General features: G+C 42.4%; 1 protein-coding gene across 1 annotated transcript in view; it reads right to left on the reverse strand.

Moving 5' to 3' along the window:
- Nucleotides 1-5283: 5283 nt before the first annotated feature.
- SLC16A1 (solute carrier family 16 member 1) overlaps nucleotides 5284-24637 on the reverse strand; it is a 49628-nt gene continuing 30274 nt past the window's right edge. The window contains exons 3-5 of the mRNA XM_073615720.1: nucleotides 19012-19155; nucleotides 15759-16619; nucleotides 5284-8846 (exon numbers count right to left, since the gene is read on the reverse strand). Of these exons, the coding sequence (XP_073471821.1) occupies nucleotides 8593-8846; nucleotides 15759-16619; nucleotides 19012-19155 (1259 nt within the window). The 3' untranslated portion in view covers nucleotides 5284-8592. The remainder of the gene's footprint in view (nucleotides 8847-15758; nucleotides 16620-19011; nucleotides 19156-24637) is intronic.

Below are 24637 nucleotides of genomic sequence, written 5' to 3' on the forward strand. Positions count from 1 at the left end.
GCAACTCGAAGTTTCAGCTCCCTCCATACTTTTCCTATAGGATTAAGGTCTGGAGACTGGTTAGGTCAATCCATGACATTGGCCATCCATTGGCACCTCAATGCGGCAAGTTGTCTGTACCTTTAGCAGACAAACAGTCCAAAGCATGTTTCCACCTCCGTGCTTGACTGAAGGGATGGTGTTCTTAGGGTCATAGTCAGCATTTTTTCCACCCCAAACACATCGAGTCCCCCTCCTCAAGAAGGCACATGTACAGTCATGTCAATGAACATCTAAAATGATTCAGAGAAGGATTGGGGGAAAGTGCTGTGGTCAGATGAGCCCAAAATTGAGCTTTGGCATTAACTCGACTCACCGTGTTTGGAGGAAGAAAAAAATTCTGACTATGACCCCAAGAACACAATCCCTAAAGGCAGGCACGGAGGTCAAAACATGATACTTTGGGGCCGTTTCTCTGCTAAAGGTACTGGACAACTTTGCCGCATTGAGGACCTTCTTCCCTCAGCCAGAACACAGAAGATGGGATCATAACAGCATAACAATGACCCAAAACATACCGCCAAGGAAACAAAGGAGTGGCTTAAGAAGAAGCACATTAAGGTCATGGAGTGGCCTAGTCAGTCTACAGACCTTAATCCTACAGGAAATTTACAGAAGGGAGGGAGCTGAAACTTCGAGTTGCCAAGCGACAACCAAGAAACCTTAAGGATGTAGAGAAGATCTGTAAATAACAGTGGACCAAAATCTCTCCTGAGATGTGCAAACCTGGTCACCAACTACAAGAAATGTCTTACCTGTGCTTGCCAACAAGAGTTTCTCCACCAAGTCATGTTCAATATACAGCTATGATTAAAAAAAAAAAAAAAAAAAAAAAAAAAAAAAAAATTATATATAAGTCCTATAAGTTGTGAGGTTGGGCCTCCACGGATCAGACTTATTAATCCAGTACATCCCACAGATGCTCGATGGATTGCAATCTGGAGGCAAAGTTAACACGCTGTGTTCCTCAAACCATTTGTGCAGTGTGGCAGGTTGAAACATCCTGCTGAAAGAGGCCACTGCCATCAGGGAATACGGTTTCCATGAAGGGGGGGGAATTTGGTCAACCATGTTCAGGTAGGTGGTACAGGTCAAGTAACATCCACACGAACGGCAGGAGGAAGGTTTCCCAGCAAACGTTGTACAAAGTATCACACTGCCTCCCCCCTTCCCATATTAAAGTTCTGGAGCCATCTCTTCCTCAGGTAAGCAACGCACATGCACCCAGGCCATAAAATTATGGCCGATCATTGTACAGTAAAATAACAATGCTTACTCACAGACCTACTGCAAAGCAGTAGGGATTAATGGCCATGCGCTAGTAGGTCATATTAGGCCACTGTACAAACTGCATACAGTGAGATTACCAACAAGGCGTAGTCACAAACTCTGCTGCAGAGCAAAAGGGAGACAGTGGCCATTAACGAAAAAGGCCCCACAGGCCATTGTACAACAGTAGATCGGTAAAATTTGACAAAGGGTACTCCCAGATCTCTGGGAAACAGGAGGGACCAATTGGCTCCTGCATTAAAAACAGCGAGATTACCACAAAGGCACTCACAGATCACTGCAGAGCAAGAGTGGTTGACTGCTATTCAGTACAGGAGAACCTCTGGTCGACATGCCACAGTATATATCAGACAGAGGAACCCACAGATCACTTCAGGAGGGGTTAGACAATGACTATTGTGCAGTCAGGAATCCTGATAGAAGTATCTATGAAATCCCCAACCTTGATATGAGTTAAGAAGCTGCTAATATTGGTAGAGAAGGAGGCCCGTCAGGCTAGCTGGGAATGGGAGGCATTAAATGGAGGGTTTTTTGCAAGTGTTTAATTACCTGAAGATGGCATTGTATGACCCAGGTGCTAAAAGGGCACATTAGCAGCACTTGTAGGAAAGTGGCTGCTTTGGAGGATTAAAAAAAAAAAAAAAAAAAAAAAACCCCACACAGTTTGTTGGCCAGTTCACTTAAGCCTCATACACACTACCAGTTTTCACTGGCTGAGAGCACTGATCGGCAGACCTTTTTCGGTCATGGTCATGAGCCTTCAACAGAACTGGCTGATATTCAGCCTGTGTGTACTATGCTTTACTCCTATGCCAGTCACCACTGAAAGGATGAAAGGGAAAAAAAAAAAAAAAAAAAAAAAGGGGACAGGGAGGCCTGAAGTCATAGGTTCTGCATACAGGAGGTAGGTATTTGTTTCACCAGGATGTACAGACTTTCACTTTTCTGAAGAAAACGTGAGCAGGGATGGCCATACAACTTGGCTTACACCCCATTTAAAAAGAAAAAGAAATAAACACATTTGTGGGCCTACAAACCACCTTATCCCTAAACTGTACAAAAAAGGATTGTACATTTACATATTGGGTGCTCCCTGGCACTAAAATGTCCCCCAATCCCTCCACCTTCCATTTACTGATGCCTAATCTTCACCCCTGTGTTGTAGAAGGGTGGGCAGCCTATGACCATTTTGTTTTCCCCCTGCAACTACGCCTCAAGATTTGAGAGAGGGGATAATCCAAACATGATCAGGAAATGCAGTAAATAGTTTCTCTTGAACCCTCTCTGGGATGTCACAATAGATCCCTCAATTTTACCCTTGTCATAATCATACAATGCAGGACACAGCATTTATATTTCTAGACCCTGTGATATCCCCAAACAATTGGGGGTCAACAAAGCAAACAGAACTGTGCCAAAAGGCCCAACTTCGGATACTACAGCAAAAACCTTGCCACCGAAAGCTGCATCTGCAAAAGGTCTGAACATACAACTGGTAGAGCTTGGAAAAATGAGCTCAAAACCAGGTGACAGCCTTACAAAGTTAGGCAACAGAGGCTTCAGACTACTGAAGAAGTCCCTACCGCCCTGGTGGAGTAAGCATGTGCAGGAGGAGCTTTATGCTGGGTTCACACTAGAACATGTAGTGGCTCACTGTTTCTGGTCCAATTTCAGCCCGAATTTTGGGCTGAATTAGCACCTGAAATGGACCAAGAGACGCACAGGGCTCCTGTGCAATTCACACCAGAGCCGCTGCAGAGATGTGTGAACTGGCTCCATAGAGAGCTGGTCACAATCTTCTGCTATGCAAATTGGATGCGGGGAAACCACTGGGTTGGAAATCCACTAGGCTAGAGAGCTTTATGCTTTGCTGGATTGAAGCATAGGGAGGCAGGGAGCCTTGAAAGGAATTGGGCAAACACCTCAAAAGGAGGTTACCATGGAGGCCGAGCTTATGGTGAATCTCAGACCTAAAAGTAAACACTTCACCCAAAAAGTACACTCCTCCTCCTCCCCCCCCCTCCCCCCTTTCACATTTGGACTTTATTTTTTGGTGGGGTGGGCACCTGATTTTGAAAGGTACCTGCTCCCCCACGTCCGGTCAGATTGCCACGGTGCTTGTGAATTCTAGACAGCGGTGGCTGTATCAAAGCCATTCATTAGAGAAATTGCGACATGGTCGTAGAAGTCTGCTTTAGTCAGCTAGGCGGCTGCTTGTTATGAGAGATCGAATCGCGTGCAGACTGGTGTTAAAATAGGGTCCTGCTCTAGTGCAAGGAATGCATCATCACTGAGCAGTTTGGGTGTTTTATAGACCTTCGGTGGACAGAATGTTTGCCTGAGCTTTTGCCATGGTTCCCCTACAACTGGTTTCTGCAACTGGCATCAGTGAGGATATTCCTCTGTGGGGTTCTCACAGGGTAGGGTGAGGAAATGGGGTAAGCGTGTCCACCAGTCAAGTGTCAATCATCCTGTAGCAAAGTTCTTGTGGCAAGCAGGCAAGAACACCCCTTCCCTCACACACAGAGTACCATATAAAAGGACTCTTGGCAGAAGTGGATGTAAATTGTGTGATCTATAGTGAAACTTCAAACAGATCTGGAAAAGTTTAAACACTAAGTGAATACATTTCAAACATTCTTGTTTTCCCATTTGTTTTACTATATAAAACATACTATTCAGAATCCACAAACACAGCAAAGCAACTAAACGAAGCATTAACTCATAATTGCTGTGTGGCTACATTAACAGTCCAATTCTGAGGATGACCCAGTCTTACCTGTCCATATAGGGTTCCACAGAGTGACCCTGAGCCTGTAAAGCACCCTGCAGCTAACTAAAACCATTGCACCAAGTGCCCAAGCAGCATCCAGTACCTGAAGCAACATTACAGGCCGTCCTCCACAGTGTGGAATCTGGGTACAAGTCCCAAGGTTTTACCAAGTTTTCACTGATTCCATTGTATTTGACATGTTAACTGAAGAACCACAAGGAAAATCTAGTTAAAGAATCTTACCCCAACAGTTCATATTCCTGGTATGTGCCTTTTGTACCATATGTTAAAATGGATCCAGTTTTGTATTGCTTGCTTTGCACATGCATCCCAGCGGGGTCAGTTTTCTGACTGTGCTGGGGAGCGCAGCCTGCTTCAATGCCACAATGCATTGCACAGAATGCCTTGTGTTATGGTAGTGGAAAAACATCCATAAGCTACAAGGCATAGGATCAGTTAAGTGACCTCTATAATGAAATATTGAAGTAACAAATATAAATGTACCATCATCCAGAAATCAATAATCAAAAGGGTGGGAGAACTTCCTCGGGCGGTGGGGCCACGCGCCTGGGGCCTGTTGGGACCTGGGTAAGCAGATTCGCCTCTGTTCCCCCCTCAAATTTGTATTACCCTGGTGTGAATGTTGATGCTGGAATATAATTTTACTTACTATGTAATTTGGTAAACTCCATTGTATTTTTTCTATCTGTCAGGTTCAGACTGTTTAGTCAGAATATAATCATCTCTAGATTCCCTCCTGATGAAGCGGTTTATGTCCGCGAAACTAGTCAAGGAACATGATATCTGAGATTTTGTGTTGTACTGTATACCAATGATCCCACTGGTGATATACTTGTACTTTTATTATGTCTTATTCTATTACCTTTGCTTTGTTTTCTGCATCAATAAAAACTATTATAATTTTATTGTTATCGTTATATGCTTCATATTATTACCCACTATTATTGTACCGGAATAGTCCAATATGCTCCTGTTTTTGGTCGCCTGACTGGGGATCTGGCTTCCAACCCTTTTGACTACAAGGCATAGGTCGGAAGGTAGCCTAAAAGGCTGAAGAGCTAAACTCTTATTATGCACTTTTGCCTGACCCACACTTGCATGAACCTAGCCTCACAAAGTGTAGTTTTGTTTTCACTGTAGGAAAGAAACAAAATCCAATGTTAAATAAAAGTAACATTTTTATTTGAAAACAAGTTACATACAGTACAACAACCTTCATGTGGGCCCATATCAAACTGGAACGTTTCATTCATTTTGTTGCCAGTGGTCTGCTGCTCTGGCAGTAAAGTGGTTTACCTCTGCAGAACATCAAGGCAGATGTGGCTTCATTTTATATGGAGGCGAGGCATATTAAAAAAAAATAACTCTTGACATTATAAAACTACAAGACCAGCAAATCATTAAAATTAAAAAAAAAAAAAAAAAAAAAAAAAAAAAAAAGGAGGTAGCAATAGTACAAGCTATAAGGCCAAATAGAGATATAGCCCAACTACCATTTTTTTTTTTTTTTTTTTTTTTACATTCAATACAGCAGGCAAGAATTGGGAACCTCTGATCAGATTTAGTTTGCTGTTTGGGTCATCTTCTCATTTCCTGTCCTAGCAATGTCTTCTGTGGGTTAATGATGACAAAAAATACAAACCTTACAGAGGTTCTAACCCTTCAAACTATGAAAAAAATGTGGTGTGAGCTGTATAGTGGAGGTAGGGAATCATGCTAGCTAGATAGTCTTAAAACAGCACTTTTACAGGTGGTGACTAGCTTACGTGTAACAATCTGAGAGCAGAATTTGATTGAGAAAACTTGACTGAGTATGTTGAAAACGTGTCAACGTAGAGTTAGACCCCTTTCACACGGGCGGACTGTTCAGGTCCGCCTGTCAGTTTTTTCGGCGGACTTGAACGGGCGCTCCATGTAAGTCTATGGAGCGACGGCTGTCAGCGGTGACCATGTCCGCTGACATCCGATCCGGTACGCTAAAAATCAGACGAATGGCCCTACTTTCGCATCCGTCCCTGTCGGATCAGACGAAAACGGAAAGCATGTCAGTTTTCATCAGATCTCTCCATAGCAAGCAGTGGCGCTCGACAAGCCCCTCCCCGCTCAGTGAGCAGAGAGGGACCCGTCATCCGCCGGCTCAGCGGAGTTAAACGGAGAGATCTACCACTGAGCTGGCGGACTCAGTGGCAGCGGATCTGCCTCGTGTGATTGAGGCCTAAAACTGTTAATACAACTGTCCTGACTTGCATCTTAAAAATCAGTCACTGCTTGTTGGTCAAATAAGCAGGGCATTCAAGATTCTTCCATATGAACAGTATCAGTATTAAAAGACAGAAAGAGCAATTTGTCTGGATGAGTTGAATTTCACACTCATTAAATGGCTTCAATAACAATCATCTTGAAGTATCAGGATACCTTACACTACTCGAATTTCAGGCAAGTCCCACTAAACCAGCCAAAATTATAGCCAAGGTGGTGCTGCAAGCGCACCTGGCAGATTTAAAAATCAACTGAGCCAGGTAGTGGATATTTCTCCATCCATGCAGTTCGTGTGGATCGAAAAATCTATTGATTTTCTTATTCAGCATGTGTATAAGTCAGCTTTAGCTCAGGCTTATGTTGCCTTAAATGCAATGCACTTAAAATACTGGCCAAATATATATATATTTTACATTTTAGATGGCAAAGAAAATGGTTAATTTAGTTTATTTTAATGCCATTTGAATTGCCACTGAAGATTTGACCGCCTTGTGTCACTAGTACAGAAGGGATGGAATGTCTCCAGCTTGGGTACAGATGGCCGACTGTTCAAGGGATTGCTGCTCTTGTCTCACCACTGACCAATAGAGATGCACGATTCGGGATAAAATGAGAACCATATTTTTTTGCTTAGAAGATCACGATTCTTGGCGCAACATCTTTCACATTATACAAAAAAATTGGGTTGTCACTGTTTAATGGAAAAAAAAACAAAAAAAAAAAACCTAAAGAGTATCTTTTCCCTAAAATTGCGCTCGAAAGACCACTGCACAAATACAGTGCAACATAAAATATTACAACAACCGCCATTTTATTCTCTAGGGTTTCTACAAAAAAAAAAAAAAAAAAAAAAAAAAAAAAAAACTGATTTTAACAAGTGTCAGAAAAAGGCTTAGACTTTAAGGTGGTTAAACTGACCTCATCACTTGTTACATGAATTGTGGAAATGCCAGATTAAGATCATGAGGGGGGAGAGATCATGAGGGGGGAGAGATTTATATTTTGGTTGCTGCTTTATATTAATATTAAAATAGTAATTTAGAAATAGTAGGCTTTTGCACAAACAAAAAAATAAGAAAACTGTTGGTAGACCAGAAATATAATGTACTCTTGCCTTTATGACATGACATGACAAAATGGCTCTAAAACGTCAAAAGCATCTGTGATGAACACCGCTCTTACCCCAACCTTTCCTATTCTCTTCCCATCGCCATAACGCCTCTTTGTGAAGAGACAGACCACACAGAAGTTATCAGCTCATAAGATTTCTAGTAAAATCGACAGGTATTTTTTGCACTTAATGAACAGATAACAAACCACTTTCAAAAGGGGCAAAAGGGAGCAACCAAGAAAAGTTCAATGTTAAGGTTTACATAGACATAGTAGCCTTTGCTATGGACTAAGCAACTAGCAAGTGTTCAGCATGCCTAACTTTAGAAAATTATGTGATAAGGAGCTGACCCCTTTAGAATGCTGGAAGAGCTTTAAGAGATATCCACAGCCTTTTCTGGCAGTGAAAGATTTAATACTGAAGTGTGCACCACATCTGCACAGATTTAACAAATCCACACAACATCCACATTACAGAAGCTTTAAAAAAATCCTAATATACATCAGCTTTTTCTGCTATAATCAAATCTTGAAACAGGTCCTCTGGACCCGAGGAGGTTAAGAAAAAAAATAAAACACCCTCATGGGAAGAGGTTAATTCCAATGTTTGATGTATTGTAGCAGCATCTGAATCTTATCCTGTAAAGTCCTTGGAAGACAGAATCCAAGCGTTGCGTATGGATGGGTTTTGTACTGTCCACTTGTTCCTGTTAGATAAAACCTTCAAATAGGTGGCCGCTACTTGTTGCAGCAGTCAGCAAACTACGTGAATAAAAGCAGCCAAACTGAAAAGTTAAAAAAAAAAAAAAGGGGAGTCGGAACAGATTGCATGAATAAGGCACATGCTTTAACATTCATAGAACTGAAGAATTAAAAAAAATAAAATAATGCAACGTTTAGTTTCTGTCTGATGAAAGGTTTGTGTGTAAGCTAGAGGGAAAAAAAAAAAAAACCCATGTGCTTCAAATAAGGCTTTAAAAATAGAATTCTATCCTAATACTGGGCTAGTGTGATGAATCAGTGTCACCCCGTTGATGGCTACCACCCAGCACTCGAGGGGAAAAAAAATAAAAAAAAAAATAAAAAAAATAATAATAGTCCTATATGTTACTTTCCTCTTCTTTTACAACATCATCTGAATTCTGAGGAAGGACTGAGAGTTCATTGTTGACTTTGTGTTCTGCTTCGCCGTTTGCTTCTTGGCTCCTCTTTTTCTCCTCTGCTTTCTGCTCTTTTGCAAGAAGTCTGTAATGGATAGTCATCCCAATAATAAGGTAAAATGCAGCTACGATGAGTACTATCCCACAAGCTTGATAAGTATACTTGTAGTCTCCATACATGTCATTTAATCGGCCTGGAGGGAAAAAGAAAAAAAAAACAAAAAAAAAAAAAAAGGATTCAATGTAATTCTCAAGCTGAAATGGTAGTTACAACTGTATGCACAATGAGGTCTGGTTTATACTGCCATACTTGAGCCATTCTTCACATACAACCAGCATGACACTTTGCTACAAAGTAAAGTGGTTATAACAGTGTAAATTTGCTGTCCCCTCAAAATAACTCACAAAGCCATTAACCACTTCAATACCAGGCACTTTCGCACCTTCCTACCCAGGCCAATTTTCAGCTTTCAGAGCTGTCAATTTTTAAATGAAAATTGTGCGGTAATGCTACACTGTACCTAAACTAAATTTTTATCATTTTGTTCCCATAAATAGAACTTTCTTTTGGTGGTATTTGATCACATCTGCGGTTTTTATTTTTTGCTAAACGAATAAAAAAAGACAGAAAATTTTTGTTCAAAAAGTTTGTTTTTGTTATAAAATTTTGTAAATAAGTTTTCTCCTTCACTGATGGGCACCGATAAGCTGCACTGATAGACGGCACTGCTGGGCACTGATAGGCATTTTGATTTGGCACTGATTGGCATTTCCCTGGTGGTCTAGGGTGGCATACCTGGTGGTCCTGGGCGAGCATCTGAGGGAGGGCTGCGCTGATAAAACAATCAGCACAGACCCCCCTGTCAGGAGAGCAGCCGATCGGCTCTCCTCTACTCGCGTCTGTCAGACGCGAGTGAGGAAAAGCCGATCAACTGCACTTCCTGTTTACATTGTGATCAGCTGTGATTGGACACGGCTGATCGCGTGGTAAAGAGACTCTTTACCTAGATCATAGTTGGTGTGTCAGGCTGACACGCCGCAACAAAGATCACCGCGATGCACGCCCCTGGGGGAACGCAGCAGCTCGATATCCTGAAAGACGTCCGGGTCAGGATATCGCAACCTTTGCAGACATCATTTTGTTATATGGCGGGCGGCAAGTGGTTAATGTCTAAACTGCTGGCAACAAAAGTAAGTACACCCGTTAAGTGAAAATGTCCAAATTGAGCCCAATTAGCCATTTTCCCTCCCCGGTGTCATGTGACCCATTAATGTTACAAGGTTTCAGGTGTGAACGGGGAGCAGGTGCGTTATTTTTTTTGGTGTTGCTCACTCCCACTGGTCACTGGAGGTTCAACATGGCACCTCATGGCAAAGAACTAAGGATTTGAAAAAAATTATTGTTGCTCTACATAAAGTTGGTCTAGGCTATAAGAAGATTGCCAAGATCCTGAAACTGAGCTGCAGCAGTGGTCAAGATCATATAGCGGTTTAACAGGACAGGTTCCACTCAGAACAGGCCTCAATGGTAGACCAAAGAAGTTGAGTGCACATGCTCAGCATCGTATCCAAAGGTTGTCTTTGGGAAATAGACATACGAGTGCTGCCAAGGTTGAAGGGGTGGGGGGGTCAGCCTGTCAGTGCTTAGACCATACGCCGTGCACTGCATCAAATTGGTCTGCATGGCTGTCATCCCAGAAGGAAGCCTCTTCTAAAGATGATGCACAAGAAAGCCTGCAAACAGTTTGCTGAAGACAAGCAGACTAAGAACATGGATTACTGGAACCATGCCTTGTGGCCTGATGAGACCAAGATAAACTTATTTGGTTTAGAGGAGTACAAAGACAAGTGTCTTGCCTACAGTCAAGCATGGTGGTGGGAGTGTCATGGTCTGGGGCTGCATGCGTGCTGCCCCAACCTTGCTACCCCAACCTTGCTAAAGAAGCGGAGGGTAAGGATGATGGACTAGCCAAGACCTAAACCCTATTGAGTGTCTGTGGGGCATCCTCAAAACGGAAAGTGGAGGAGCGCAAGGTCTCCAACATACATCAGCTCCGTGATGTCACCATGGAGGAATGGAAGAGGACTCCAGCGGCAACCTGTGACGCTCTGGTGAGCTCCATGCCCAAGAGGGTTAAGGCAGTGCTGGAAAATAATGGTGGCCATACAATATTGACACTTTGTGTCCAATTTAGACATTTTCACTTAGGGGTGTACTCGCTTTTGTTGCCAGTGGTTTAGACATTAAAGGGCTGTGTGTTGTTATTTTGGAGGGGACAGCAAATTTGCACTGTTATACAAGCTGTACACTCACTACTTTACATTGTAGCAAAGCGTTCATTGTAGCAAAGTCTTCAGTGTTGTCACATGAAAAACCACAAAAAATATATTTACAAAAATGTGAGGGGGTGTACTCACTTTTGTGAGATACTGTATATCACACACACACACACACAGTCATGTTTAAAAGTTCGCATACCCTGGCAGAAATTTTGGCATTAATATTGAAAATATGACTGATCATGTCAAAACTTATTTAAGGCTAGCAAATCACAAAGCCATTTATTATCACATAGTTTTTGGATCCTTTTTAAAACAGAATTCACCCAAATGGCCCTGATAAAAAAGTTGAAATACCCTGGAATGTTTGGCCTTGGTATAGACACAAAATGTGGCACACAGGTTAAAATGGCAATTAAAAAGTTAAAATTTCCCACATTTGTGTCTTTTTAAACCACAATTAGAGATTCTGTGTATAAATAGTCAATGGGTCTGTTAGCTCTCACATGGATGCACTAAGCAGGCTAGACACAGCCATGAGGAGGTAGAAAAGAACAGTCAAAAGACCCGCGTAACAAGGTAATGAAACTTTACAAAGATGGAAAAGGATATAAAAAGATATCCAAAGCCTTGAATATGCCAGTCAGTACTGTTTAATCACTTAAAAGCGGAGCTCTGCCAAAAAAACCAAAACAAAAAAAAAAAAAAAAAAAAAAAAAAAACACTTAAGCCAACAGCTTCACATACTGCAGCTGCTGGCTTTTAACAATAGGACACTTACCTGTCCTGGAGTCCCACGATATCGGCACCGCAGCTGATGTTTCCATCAGCTGTCAGGTGATGTCACCACCATTGCAGGTAAGGGAACCCAGCAGTGTAGCCTTACGGCTTCACACCGGGAACCCTACTACGCATGCGCGAGGCCTCGCTCCTCTCTCCTACTGGCCCGGTGACAGGGAAAAGAGGGAGGGGGAGGAAGGAGCCCCAGGGTTACGTCATGGGCCACAGCCCAGACTCCCGGAAGTGGGAACAGGATACCTGTCTTTTGTGGTACCGGAGGGGGAGAGGAGACAAATGAGCAAAAATTCCACTTTTGGGTGGAACTCCGCTTTCAGTGGAAAATTAGGGGCTCTGTTACCAAGCCAAGGTCCGGTAGACAAAGAATAAATGCAGCCACAACAGGCGGAAGAATTGCTCAGGATACAGAGAAAAACACAGGTAACCGCAGGAGAAATACAGGCTGCTCTCCAAAAAAAAAAAAAAAAAAAAAAAAAAAAAAAAAAAAAAAGAGACTGTGTGGTTGTTTTTAAGGAGCACAATTCCACGATACTTGAACAAAAAAGAGCTGCATGGTTGAGCTGCCAGAAGGAAGCCTTTACTGTGCCAATGCCACAAAAAAGCCAATGAGGCATGTCAAGGTGTTGGGCATATTGTAACCAGGCTTTTTGTGGAACTTGTACAGTAAAGGCTTCTTTCTGGCAACTTGACCAAGCAGCTCTTTTTTGTTCAAGTATCATTGTATTGTGCTCCTTAAAAACAACCACACCATCTTTTTCCAGAGCAGCCTGCATTTCTCCTGAGGTTACCTGTGGGTTTTTCTTTGTATTCCAAACAGTTCCTGTGGCAGTTGTGGCTGAAATCTTTCTTGATCTACCTGACCTTGGCTTGGTATCAAGAGATCCCCAAATTTTCCACTTCTTATTAAGCGATTGAACAGTACTGACTGTCATATTCAAGGCTTTGGAAATCTTTATATTTTTTTTCCCCCCATCTTTGTAAAGTTTCATTACCTTGTTACACAGGTCTTTGGACTGTTCTTTTCTACCTCCTCATGGCTCAGTGTCTAAGTGTATCCATGTAAGAGCTAACAAATTTATTGACTATTTATACACAGACACCAATTGTGATAAAAAAAAAAAAAAAAAAAAAAAAAAAAGCACAAAATGTGGGAAATTAACCTTTGATTGCCATTTTAATCTGTGTGCCACCTTCTGTGTCTGTACTAAGGCCAAACATTCCATGACATTTAAACATTTTATCAGGGCCATTTGGGTATACATAAATACATATTTGATTTAAAGCACTAGGAAATAAAGAAAAAAAAAAAAAAGCTTGATTTAAAATCATAATTTTCAAAGAACTACTGTCATTTCTGTCCCGCAGCCTGCTCCTCCTCTGACCCGCTGTTGACTCACCAACAGCCCCAATTACTTTAATAGGACAGCTGGTGATGCGGCAATGACAAGGTGAGAGACATGGCGGCAGCAGGTGCTGCCAGGACGGATCTGAAATGACAGGTGCTATTTAAATATAAAGGACTTATTCTTGCTGGTAGTTAGAGAATCTTTAATATTTGCAAACAAAATTAAGGTTTCCTATCTAGAATAATTAGCTGTCGGGTTAGTAAAACAGCAATATCAGACCCGATTCAATCATAGATTGTAGTGTACATAGATTTTCAAAACAAAGGAGATAAAAAGGAATATTCCTGAACTTTGTTTTATCTCAGGGTTACTGTGAAATTGTGTGAGTGCATGTTATCTCAACTTGCATTTATTGAATGATTATACCAAAGATGTAAATATTGCAGAATATACAGCCTCATGCTACATAACCAAGCTCCATTTCAAGCTAAATAAACTAAATTAATGTATCTTAAATAGAAAACTATCTTTAGAGGTTTTTACTCCAAAAGCATTTTTTTAGAGAGAGAGAGAGAGAGAGAGAGAGAGAGAGAGAGAGAGAGAGAGAGAGAGAGAGAGAGAGAGAGAGAGAGAGAGAGAGAGAGAGAGAGAGAGAGAGAGAGAGAGAGAGAGAGAGAGAGAGAGAGAGAGAGAGAGAGAGAGAGAGAGAGAATATATATAAACCATTCTTGCCACCAATGTTATGCAGGTTACTAGAGCCGTGGAACTCCCATGAATGAAACGCAAGTTGTAAAAACTATGCCCATGCTCTTCACCCTCTTCCTCCATTTAAAGAAACTTGTATACCTTCAGCTTTCCGTTCATAGAAGCTATAGTATGGCTTCTATAAATAGGGACAGGGGCAGAAAAGTCAGGCACTGTCAGACTAACTACTAGTATTAAACCCTAAACCTTCGATTGTAATAATCCTTACAGGCTGTGGCTGCATTTGCTTTGTTATTTTAGGCTTTCCCATTTAATTTTCACCTGGTGATCCAGCCAGATACTTCCTGTCTTAGGGCATCTACACTGGGAGGTGGAGCAACTAAAACTTTTTGACAGCAGCACTGTTAACCTGGGGAGAGGAGAGTACTAAATGTATTAGATTTAGATGCACTAACAAATTGAAGCCAAACTCTAGTCAACACTTTAAAATGTTTCCTATTTTCCAGAAAAAAAAAAAAAAACCTATGCAGTCAAGGGGCCCCAGTAGATAACTTTATGAAGCTGCACAGATTTGTTTAATCTTCCATTGTTTTACTTGTAAGCTTTTTGGATCCCCTCAGAAGACTGGCTATTAAAATTTCTAGTTAGCAATCTTCACATCCTAATGTTTTGCTAGGATGTGAAAACCATTGGATGCACAATAAACAGCACTGCAGAAGTGAAAACCCACAGCCCTAGTAACGAGACAGGCCATGGGGAGTTGCCAACTAGGAATTTAAAGTGGAGTTCCACCCAAAAATGGAACTTCCGCTTATCCGGTTCCTCCTCCCCTCCAGTGTCACATTTGGCACCTTTCAGGGGGGGAGGGGAGCAGGCATTTGCTCCCACTTCCGCAAATGTGCAGCGCCACTCGTGCAAGCGCAGTAGGGAACCAGGCTGCTCAGATTTTTAAATATCTTTTGGGGCCCTTTGACTGCATAGACTGCATTTTCTGGAAAGGGTGGACCTATCCCTTAAAGAGGTTGTAAACCTCATGACCAGACAAGAGACAAGAAACAGAAACAAGGGCAGAAGATGGAAAGATGGAAAAAAAAAAAAAAAAAAGACTGAAGGTCAGCTTTAAATTGAACAGTGTCTATAAACCATCCTTCTATATTTTCAATTTTTAAAAATGAGCCAAACTTTAACATGTGTGTCCACCTGTGTAAAATTATCCATTCACCAGAAGTACATGACCTTTCCATTTCACGTCTCATGCACCTTTAGGCCCCTTCACATGGGCTTTCTGATCAGGTCCGCCTGCCAGTTTTTCAGGCGGACCTGATCAGATGGTCCATTCACCCCTATGGGGCAGCGGATGTCGGGGGCGACATGTGCGCTGACACCCACTGCTATCCGATCCGTTATGCCAAATCCATACGGATGGTGACCCCATTTTCCATCCTTCTGGCAGATCGGATGAAAAAACGGACAGGCGGTCTGTTTTTATCCGATCTCCACATAGAGGAGAGTGGGACTGACAGTTCCGTCTCAGCACAGTGAGCAGAGACAGACCTGTCATCCACCTACTGAACGGGGATCAGCAGAGCGATCCCCCACTGAGCAAAGTGGAGTCCTTCGAGCGGACCACCCATGTAAAAGGATCCTGGGGTATCGCCCGACCACTAACTTTTCATGGATATAGTTTTTCAACGTAGAAGTCTTTCACTGTGTGGAGAAATTTATATATATTTTTATATATATATATATATATATATATATATATATATATATATATATATTTTGAATTTCAAACAAATAAAGGGGAACTTGCATCCAAAGTCTTGGATCTGTGGGTGAACATTTTAAAAAGGACTGTAGTCGTATAGTTACTTTTGAGATGCAGATTGTTTAAAACAGCGGAAGATATACACATTTTAAAGCGTGAAAATTTTTTCATAGGTCTTAAGATAACAGTATCTAAAACGTCAATCTTACCCAAGAGGGGTGGCCCAAGAAGAACAGGGCAACATTCCACAATTGTCACCAGTCCAACGGCACTGGAAAATCTCTGTGCACCAACCAAATCCATTAAGGTTTCAAAAAGGACAGAGCTAAGCCAGCCAAAAAAAAAGCCAAAGAATGCAGCATAGATTGCAAAACCAGTATAATCAACTGATAAAGGTGCCAACAGGTGGCATACTCCATTAAGGAGCACAGCCACCGCAAAGAAATATTGCACCTTAGGTCTCACCAACTTGGTATTTGCCACAATCCCCATAGAAGGCCTTGCAACCATATCTACAAAGGCAAGGATGGAAAGCAAAAAGGCAGCACGCTCTGGAGAAATGTCTTTGCTTTTTGCATAGTTACTAAGAAAGACTAAAGGTGCAAAGAGTCCAAAGAACATGATTGTATGTCCAGACAAATAGATCAAGAATCCTCTATGAGTAAAAAGGGTGAAGTCCAAAAACGTGTTCATTGTCTGAAAGCAAGTTGGTTTTGTTTTTGCTGTGCCATCAATAAGGTCTTTGTTGGCATCTTTGTCTTCTTTTGAGTTGCACTTTCCAGCTTCCTCCAATACTTCCTTTGTTACTTTCTTTTTCAAATCCTCGGGCTTTGGTCCAATGGGGCGCATCAAGGAGCCTGCAACGCAACAATTGAGAAGAAGTCCTCCCAGGATCAAAAAGCTTCCTCTCCAACCAAAGATACTGTAGAAGTATTGGTTTAAAGGTGCAAGAGTTGACAAAAATACAGGACTGCCTGCCATTGCAATGCCATTAGCAATCGGTCTTTTCTTGAAGAAGTATTTGCCAATCATTGTTAGAGCTGGATTTAAGTTGAAAGCAAGACCAAAACCTGCGGAGAAAAAAAAAAAATAAATAAATTTAAGCATACTGGTTGAGGGGAGGGAAAAAAAAAAAAAAAAAAAAAAAAAGGAAAGTGCATTTAGTGTTTTTACTTGGAGCCTGTAAAGCATTGAACCACCTACACTCGCCATCACAATTTAAAAGCCGCGTGGCCACACGGAGCTACACTCTCCACACAACAAATGTCATTTATTCAGAGTTCTGTAAATGAATCAATTACAAGTACCATTGGCCAATGGTTTGTAGTTCCCACTGAACTGCGAGGGTGCTGTGAGCACTCGTGTAATCATTTCTTCCTGAAATTCAGTAACTGCTTGCCCATATCAGGTACGAGCATACAGTCTACCGATGCTTTGCAGAGTCCTGGCATTGCTACCACAAACTGCTGAGTTCTCTCTCTCTCTCTCTCTGTGGGAGGAATTGTACCCCATTGCTGGAATCACTTGGAGGAATTGTCCCCTATCATTGGTGTTATTGGAAGAAATTGTTCCCTATCGTTGGTGTCATTGTGAGGAATTGTGCCCCACGTTGATGTTAATGGGGGGGGGGAGATTATGTCCCATTGTTGGTATCAGTGGATGAAATAGCGCCTCGGTAAAAGGTACTACGGTAAAAACGCTGGAAAGGTCAGTGGGTCGTGAAGAGCTTTATTTTGCCCTGAATTTAAAACCGGGTAGGCAGGGAGGAGAATAGTTAGGCCTTTCTTCCAATTTAAAGCTAAAATTTAAGCATGATTTTCGTTGCGTAGTCACACTGGTATAGCTACATCTCAGTCCTGACAGGGCAGCAGTGCCAAGCAGGCAGCGACTACTACGCAGAAGGGCAAGCAAAGGAAACCCAAAAGACCGCTGCCATCATGTAGCAGTGTCGACTATTAGCGATATGTAGCTTCCACAGGGATCAGTCAGGTGGAAAATATGCATACTTCTATTGGCCTAAAGGTGGATCAATGCAACTATAAGATCGATCATATCTAAACCTCACCTTTAAAAATGGCACGAAAATCATTTTGGTATGTCAATACCAGTGCATTCCAAAACTTTAATTTGATCTGGTCACAAAACGTTCAATTACCCGGGACTTAAAAGGATTATGGGTATATATTAAATGGATTACAGAACTGCATTAATGTGTGCATTTTTTTTTTTTTTTTTTTTTTTTTTTTTTTAACCATGCCTACAGTTCAGTGTTAATAGTAGGAAAAGTTATTGCATGGTAAATCTGATATTCTTAATACTCTGTGTACCTCTCCTTTTGATATTCTCAAGTAATTAAAACATTAAAAGGCATGAGCAAGAAAGTTAAAGCACCACATATAGGCGGTCCCCGGGTTACAAACACGATAGAGACTGTAGTTTGTTCTTAGGTTGAATCTGTTTGTAAGTTGGAACAGGTACCGTATATACTCGAGTATAAGTCGAAATTTTCAGCCTCTTTTTTGGGGCTGAAAGTGCCCCCCTCAACTTATACTCGAGTCACCGCCGTCTGCCTACATGATCAGCGTGTCATGCAGGCAGACGGCGGCCAGCGTGTGCTACATAGCACTTGGCAGCCTCTCACTGTTCAAAAGCCGCGCCTCCTCCTCTTCGTCTGTGATAGGCAGTCAGTGTACAGCCTATCACGGACATTCTCTCATCCTCGTCTGTGGTATGAGGATGAGAGAATGTCCATGATAGGCTGACTGCTGGGAAATGGAGTTTTCTGCCTATCATGGACGAGGAGGAGGCGCTGCTTTTGAACAGTGAATGGCCGCCGCACATGCTGATCAGTGCAAAGCGGCACACGGAGGATGCACAGGACACAGGTAGGATGCACAGGACACATGGAGGTATACAGCTGCAGATGAGCATTGTTGACCCTCTTTTTCCACTTACAGTAGCTGCTGCATTTCTCACCCTCGTCTTATACTCGGGTCAATAAGTTTTTCCCATTTTTTTGTGGTAATTAGGGCCTCGACTTATACGGTACATTTTTTTTTTTTAAGTGTAGCTCCAGCCAAAAAATCTATTTGAAAGCATAGGGAAGGATTATCACCCCTGTAACATTTGTTTTGCTGTCTGTGCACCTCTTCAGAAGATTTCACCTCACTTTCTGTCCCAATGACAATTGGATTTAGAAAATTTGGGGTTATTTAGGAAACAAGGATGGGTGATAAAACATCAGTGGATACACCCTTATCCCCATATTAACTCTTACAGGAGAGAAATTCCCTTCCTAGGGGTAGATTTCATCTCACTTCCTGTTGGCTCCTTCCATTTGTAAGTAGGAGTCGTTTGTAAGTCAGATGTTTGTAAGTAGGGGACCGCCTGTATTCACAGAATAGTAGTTTACATAAAAGCTTGCACAAATGTCAGTTATAAAAAGGTGGAAAAAAGACTCACCTCCAATAACACCAATACAAAAGTAGAGTTGGCTCACAGTGTTACAGAAAGAGGCGCCAATTAAACCAATTCCAGAGAGAAGACCACCACACATCATAATCGGTCTGCTCCCAAATTTATTCACCAATATACTGGATATAGGGCCTAAAAGAGAAAAGATTAAAAACAATTGTGTCCAAGTTGCTAATCACAAAAATAAATAAGAAATCCATAACTTTAAATTTAGTAGCAGTCACTTAACACCGAAATAATTTATACAGCACATTTATTGCCCCCACGCCTCCCAAAAAAATGGCATGTGTAACATAGCTGTAGTCTTGGTTAAGGCATAGAAAAAAATTTGACTTTAAAAAATTGAACCCCATTCAATGACCATAATATATGATTCAATAAAATCCCACATCCAAAGTTAAAGCGTATCTAAAAAAATAAATAAAATAAGATGATGATTTTACAGGTAAATCAAATATCTTGAGATTACAGGACAGGCTTGATATTCATACATCCTGGGTTATAGGTTAGTACCTTCAGGTGACTCGACATTGGCAAAGCTTTTGAGGACATTATATAGAACATCCTGTGAGCCTCCACTAACAATAATAAACCAATAAATCCTCATTTACCACTTTAAGCTGATTCAAAATGTCTCAAACCACGTTAAAAGTACTAAAATAGCATTAAAAACGCTGCGCTATCAAAAAGGTATAAGCAAAAAGCCTCTGCACTGGTAAAAATATATCCTCTACACCGTGGTAATAATAATGTATAAAATATATAATGAAAAATATATAAAAATGACACGTGCTTAATAGCTGCAAGCGGTAAACATGTCTCAAACCATGTAAAAATATTAAGATCGCATTAAAAACGCTGCGCTATCAAAAGGTATAAGCAAAAAGTCTCTGAACTGAAAAAAAAATATCCTCTACACCGTAGTAGTAATAATGTATAAAATGACACGTGCTTAATAGCCAAATAAAGTGACAATGTCCATTCATATAGTGATAAAAAATTTTTTTAAAGCAAATAAGTCCATGGAAATTTAAATAGATCCAAATACTGGAATTATGAAAGTGCTTAAGTGCTTAAGCGGGGGTCCACCTATCTTTTTTTTTTTTAGTTCATTCATAAACTTTTCTTCTCAGCATTACATACTCGCATATTGTGTGTAATATGTCCGCCTGTGTTAGATTTCGTCGGAAAGAATAACTTATATTATTCACTGCAGGCGGTTTCCATCTTCATTGTGGGCATTTGAAGCCCACAAGCATTTATTTCCTGGATGTGGTGAATGCTGTGCTCCCAGCATTCACCGCTCCTTCCCGCACATGCTCAGTGGCATCCTGGGAAGCCTGAGACTAGCTCCCAGGAGTCTGGGAGAGGCTAGAAACACGCCTACTCCCACGGGAGGAGAACCAGGAAGTGCAAAGAAGAATAGAAAAATAAAAAGGTAATTACGGCGATTTAAATTTTTTTAAACGGCATGTCAGCATCTAGGCAAGGAAGAGAATACATACAGATATTGTTCAAAATTTGGGTGGAACTCCGCTTTAAGTGCACTGCACAAAGTTCAAATTGATCCAATTTACAGGTGCTCCACACTCCATGCTATTCAGTATGCTGTGAAAGTGATGCGATAATCAGACGCTGTGTTCTCTCAGGTGCTCCCTCCCATGTAATGAAGGCTCACCTTAAGGTGTGTGACCTTGCTGTTAAGCTTGGTCAATACACGCTTTGGAACCACTACAGGGTTCAACAGTGCGTCCTGGATCAATCGCTCTGGATTTTAATCAACCAGTCTGCCAACTGACCAAATTAACCTGTTCAACAGTTTGCGTTAACAGGGGTTTAGTTAGCACGCATTTGCAAACGCATGGATAAGCTGCAAGGCCTCTTCATGGCACCCTGTGTATATCATACACAGGAAAGAGATGCCAGATGCTGAAATGACCCAAAGGGCACTTAGTGGTCCACAGAGGTTTTGAAGCATCTGTGCGCTTTTAGGTATATTCTAAGCAGGCTGTTGTGTTGTCAGTGCAGCAAAAATGGCTAACATTTTACTAATTCTGCTGAGTGTATGGGAGCACCCTTTATTTCCAATAGGTGTCACAGCTACCCCAACGCAGGTGGTCAGATACTAGGGGTGCAACGGATCAAAAAACTCACGGTTCAAATCGTTCCTCGGATCAGAGTCACGGATCGGATCATTTTCGGATCAGCAAAAAAGAAAAAAAAAAAAAAGGCAAGACAAATAAACATAAGTGTTGTCTTTTTGTTTATTAACATTTTTAAATTACTTGATCTCCCCCACTGCTGTAATATCCACGTCATCTCCCCCACCACCATGTGTACCAAGATGGCCGCCGCCCCGGAGCTAGGCCGAAGCCGCGACCTTTCCTAAGGCTGAGGCAGCGGAGCGCTGCGGGGTGTGCTGATCCGAACAGGTTGACCCGTTCAGATCACGGATCGGGGACGATCCGTTGCACCCCTATCAGACACTATAGCTGGCTAATGAGTTCCTTACCTATAGCAGCCCCCTTTCCCATAAGGCAAGCAGGCCCATCGGTATGTGGTTGCCCCGAGGACTTCTATAAAAAGGTTATAGTCCCTGGCTACCACACCAGGGCAGGCACAAACTGAGCAAAGCAAACAGATACTTGCGGTTGTCAGACAGGCAGAGTGGTTCTATGACAGTCCAGGCAAAAGGCAGGCTGAGTTCAGGGAATAATCCAAAATCTGGTCCCAGGTCATAAACCGGGAAATCCAATCTAGCAGAGCAGGGCAGGCAGACAGACAGCCTCATCAGGAATTACACACGTATCACAAGCATGCGATTGAGTGTTTGGCTGGCTTATAACCAGTTTGGTTTCCACCCAGAGACTGACCACATCAACCACCTTGCAGGAGGATACAGACAGGGAGAATGCCATAGCCAAAACCCAGATGCTGGAATGAGGAGCAGGAGCGCTAGATGCTCCTGACACTAGGACAGAATACACTCTGGCTTGAGGGAGGCTGTGACTGACTGGTAGAGTCCAGGTGAAATTTGTACACAAATTAATACGTGCTTAGATCCAGAATGGGGCATATGCCCCTATCTGCGTTGGGAAGTGGACAGGTTTAAGTAGAAACTTCTCTCTCTGGAACAATGGCATGACTCCAAAGGATAGGGGTTCAGTGAACGCGATGTGGTGGTCTGTTAGTTGGAGATGTTGACAAGTTTGACAAAAATAAATAAATCAGGCAGAGTGAAAACTCCTGCTTATAGTCCCTGGATACTTCATCTTCGACCCATGCTAGATGCTTTTGGTTCAGGTGACCGCAAAGGCTAACAGATGCCTCTCCACTTTACACTACTGGGGGATGCCCCCATTTTTCAAAGTTGTTTGCAGGTTTGGAAGGTTTTGGGAATCCAAACTGTTTAAAACAGACTGTAGAGAAAAGAACAGAAGTACGCTTGTGATGCCATGGGTTTTTAGTCAGCCAACATGGCAGAGATCTTACTCGTGAATTTGGATATAGTTTAAATGTAGTGGTGTAGTTGCCACTAGTAACATCCACCAATTCACCCCGCTGCCAGACTCCTATATATCACTTGCAGAGACAATGAACAGTGTTTTGCTGGGTTGTTTATTTGGGGGTACAATTTGGTTGGGGAAAGGGGCATATGGGATGCCCGTAGGATAGTTCATTTCACCACCATATTTAGAGATTTCAGTTTAGCACATAGTTTGAGCCTGAAGAAATGTGCATTTTTTTAAAAACAGTTATGATCTTTCTCCTGCAGCACCATGCAGACTGTTGGCTCCTCCTCTGCGCAACTCCCACAGACTATTGCTCCCAGAATTTCCTCACCCATGACCGTGAAAGGATGAGGACATCACTCTTGACCGTGTAAGGGTGATGTTCCCAGAAATTCTCTCCTCCTCCACAAACTTATCCTGTAGTTAACAATATAAAAGTAATGTCACATCTTCTGTAAGCAAAAAGGACCCACTCTGAATAGTTCCTTCAGCTGGCTCTGGTTGCTCGCTGCTACTAGGCCAGACGCCTGCAGTACCTCTCCCCAGAGGCCTAGTAGTTTAAAAGCACATGTTGAGCGGTGGACTACTGTTCCCAGCTAGCAAATCCTGTGTCCTCAGGCCACATTGATTTGACACATCCCCACAGTCTCTCCTCTGATCCAGGACACCCCATAATTGACCGTGTAATGATGAAGACTTTGCCAATGACCATGTAGAAGCAAAGTTCCCTCACAGACTTCCTGGCACATCCAGCCCTCCACTGTGGTACACTCACCGACCTTTCTCTGTCCTGAGTCCTTGATAGAGAACTTGACCGGACCATACATTCCTACAGCTTCACCTGCCCCTCTGCTCCAGGAGTTCTTTACCAATGACTGTGTAATGATAAAGACATTGCCAATGACCTTTAAAGACAAAGTTCCCTCACAGATTCTCCCTGGGCCTCCTCCTGCGATCGGCACACCCCCCACCCCAGATGGGGGTGCCCTCCTGCTGCCGTCTAGTAGTCCATCCTCCACTTCACGCAGCCGACAACCACCCCCAGTGGCATGCTCAGCTTATCTAGGGGGCCCGCCCCCTGCCAATACCAGTTGGGGATTGGTCATGACTCCTACATGAGCTGCCTGCCACTCCAGAACATTCTCTCTGGAAGTAGGGGAGGCACCTCAGAACTAGAGCACAGGTGGTCACACCCACTGCTACTCTAACCACTCCCTGCCCCCAGATCAAAACAGACAGGCCTAGCTTGCAGCATAGGCCTGCCTAAATTTACCTGTGCGGACAGACTAACTAGTAAAAATCCTATTACTAGCACTTACCTATTGGTACAGGGTGCTACATAAAAAAAAAAAAAAAAAAAAAAAAAAATTAATCCCTGGAAAATGCAGAAGAGATGAGCTAATGAAGCCTCCAAAAAGGTGCATGTAGTCTCAGGCAGGGAACAGTGATCCATGCTATTTGTGCTGTTAGTGACTGATCTGAAAAGGCCCAGGGAACCCATTACCTTGTGCTTATGAACTGCAATACTGACAGTATGATGGGAAAACTTACCTAGAACCGGTTCTCACTGACCAGCTACAGGAGGGGGTTAATGTCCATCTGACAGTCACTGAGGTGACAACAGCAACAAAGACAGATCTGGAGCCTCGGGGAATCATCAGTGGGTCACCTCACATGAAGAGTGGAAGAAAAATAACTGCACGTGCAACAAGCTGGCTGCCTTTGGTGTGGAAGGTACCTTGTCCAGGGTATGTGGCACAGAGGGCTGCATGGTGATTGCAACACACTGAAAAGTGGTGTGGCCCTTTTCGGTCAAGACGAGCATGACGTTTAAAAAAGGTTGCATTCCTTGCATATAGAGGGTCTGCAACATGCAACATGAATTTCACAGCTCTCAGTGCTTCAAGTTAATCCCAAAAACGAGGAAGACTGCAACAAAGGGTCCACAGATACTTACCACAGTGGTGATCTGAATGACCCCCCTGTGGCAAACAAGAAAAGTACCAGAAAGCGGTTAGGCAATACCCAGTGAAACATGTATACACCAGACAGCCATCATCCCCTCCAGTGTGCGAAATTCTGAAGAAGTCTTTGAGAAAAGG

This window comes from Aquarana catesbeiana, linkage group LG02, assembly GCF_042186555.1.
Source record: "Aquarana catesbeiana isolate 2022-GZ linkage group LG02, ASM4218655v1, whole genome shotgun sequence".
Classification (NCBI taxonomy): domain Eukaryota; kingdom Metazoa; phylum Chordata; class Amphibia; order Anura; family Ranidae; genus Aquarana; species Aquarana catesbeiana.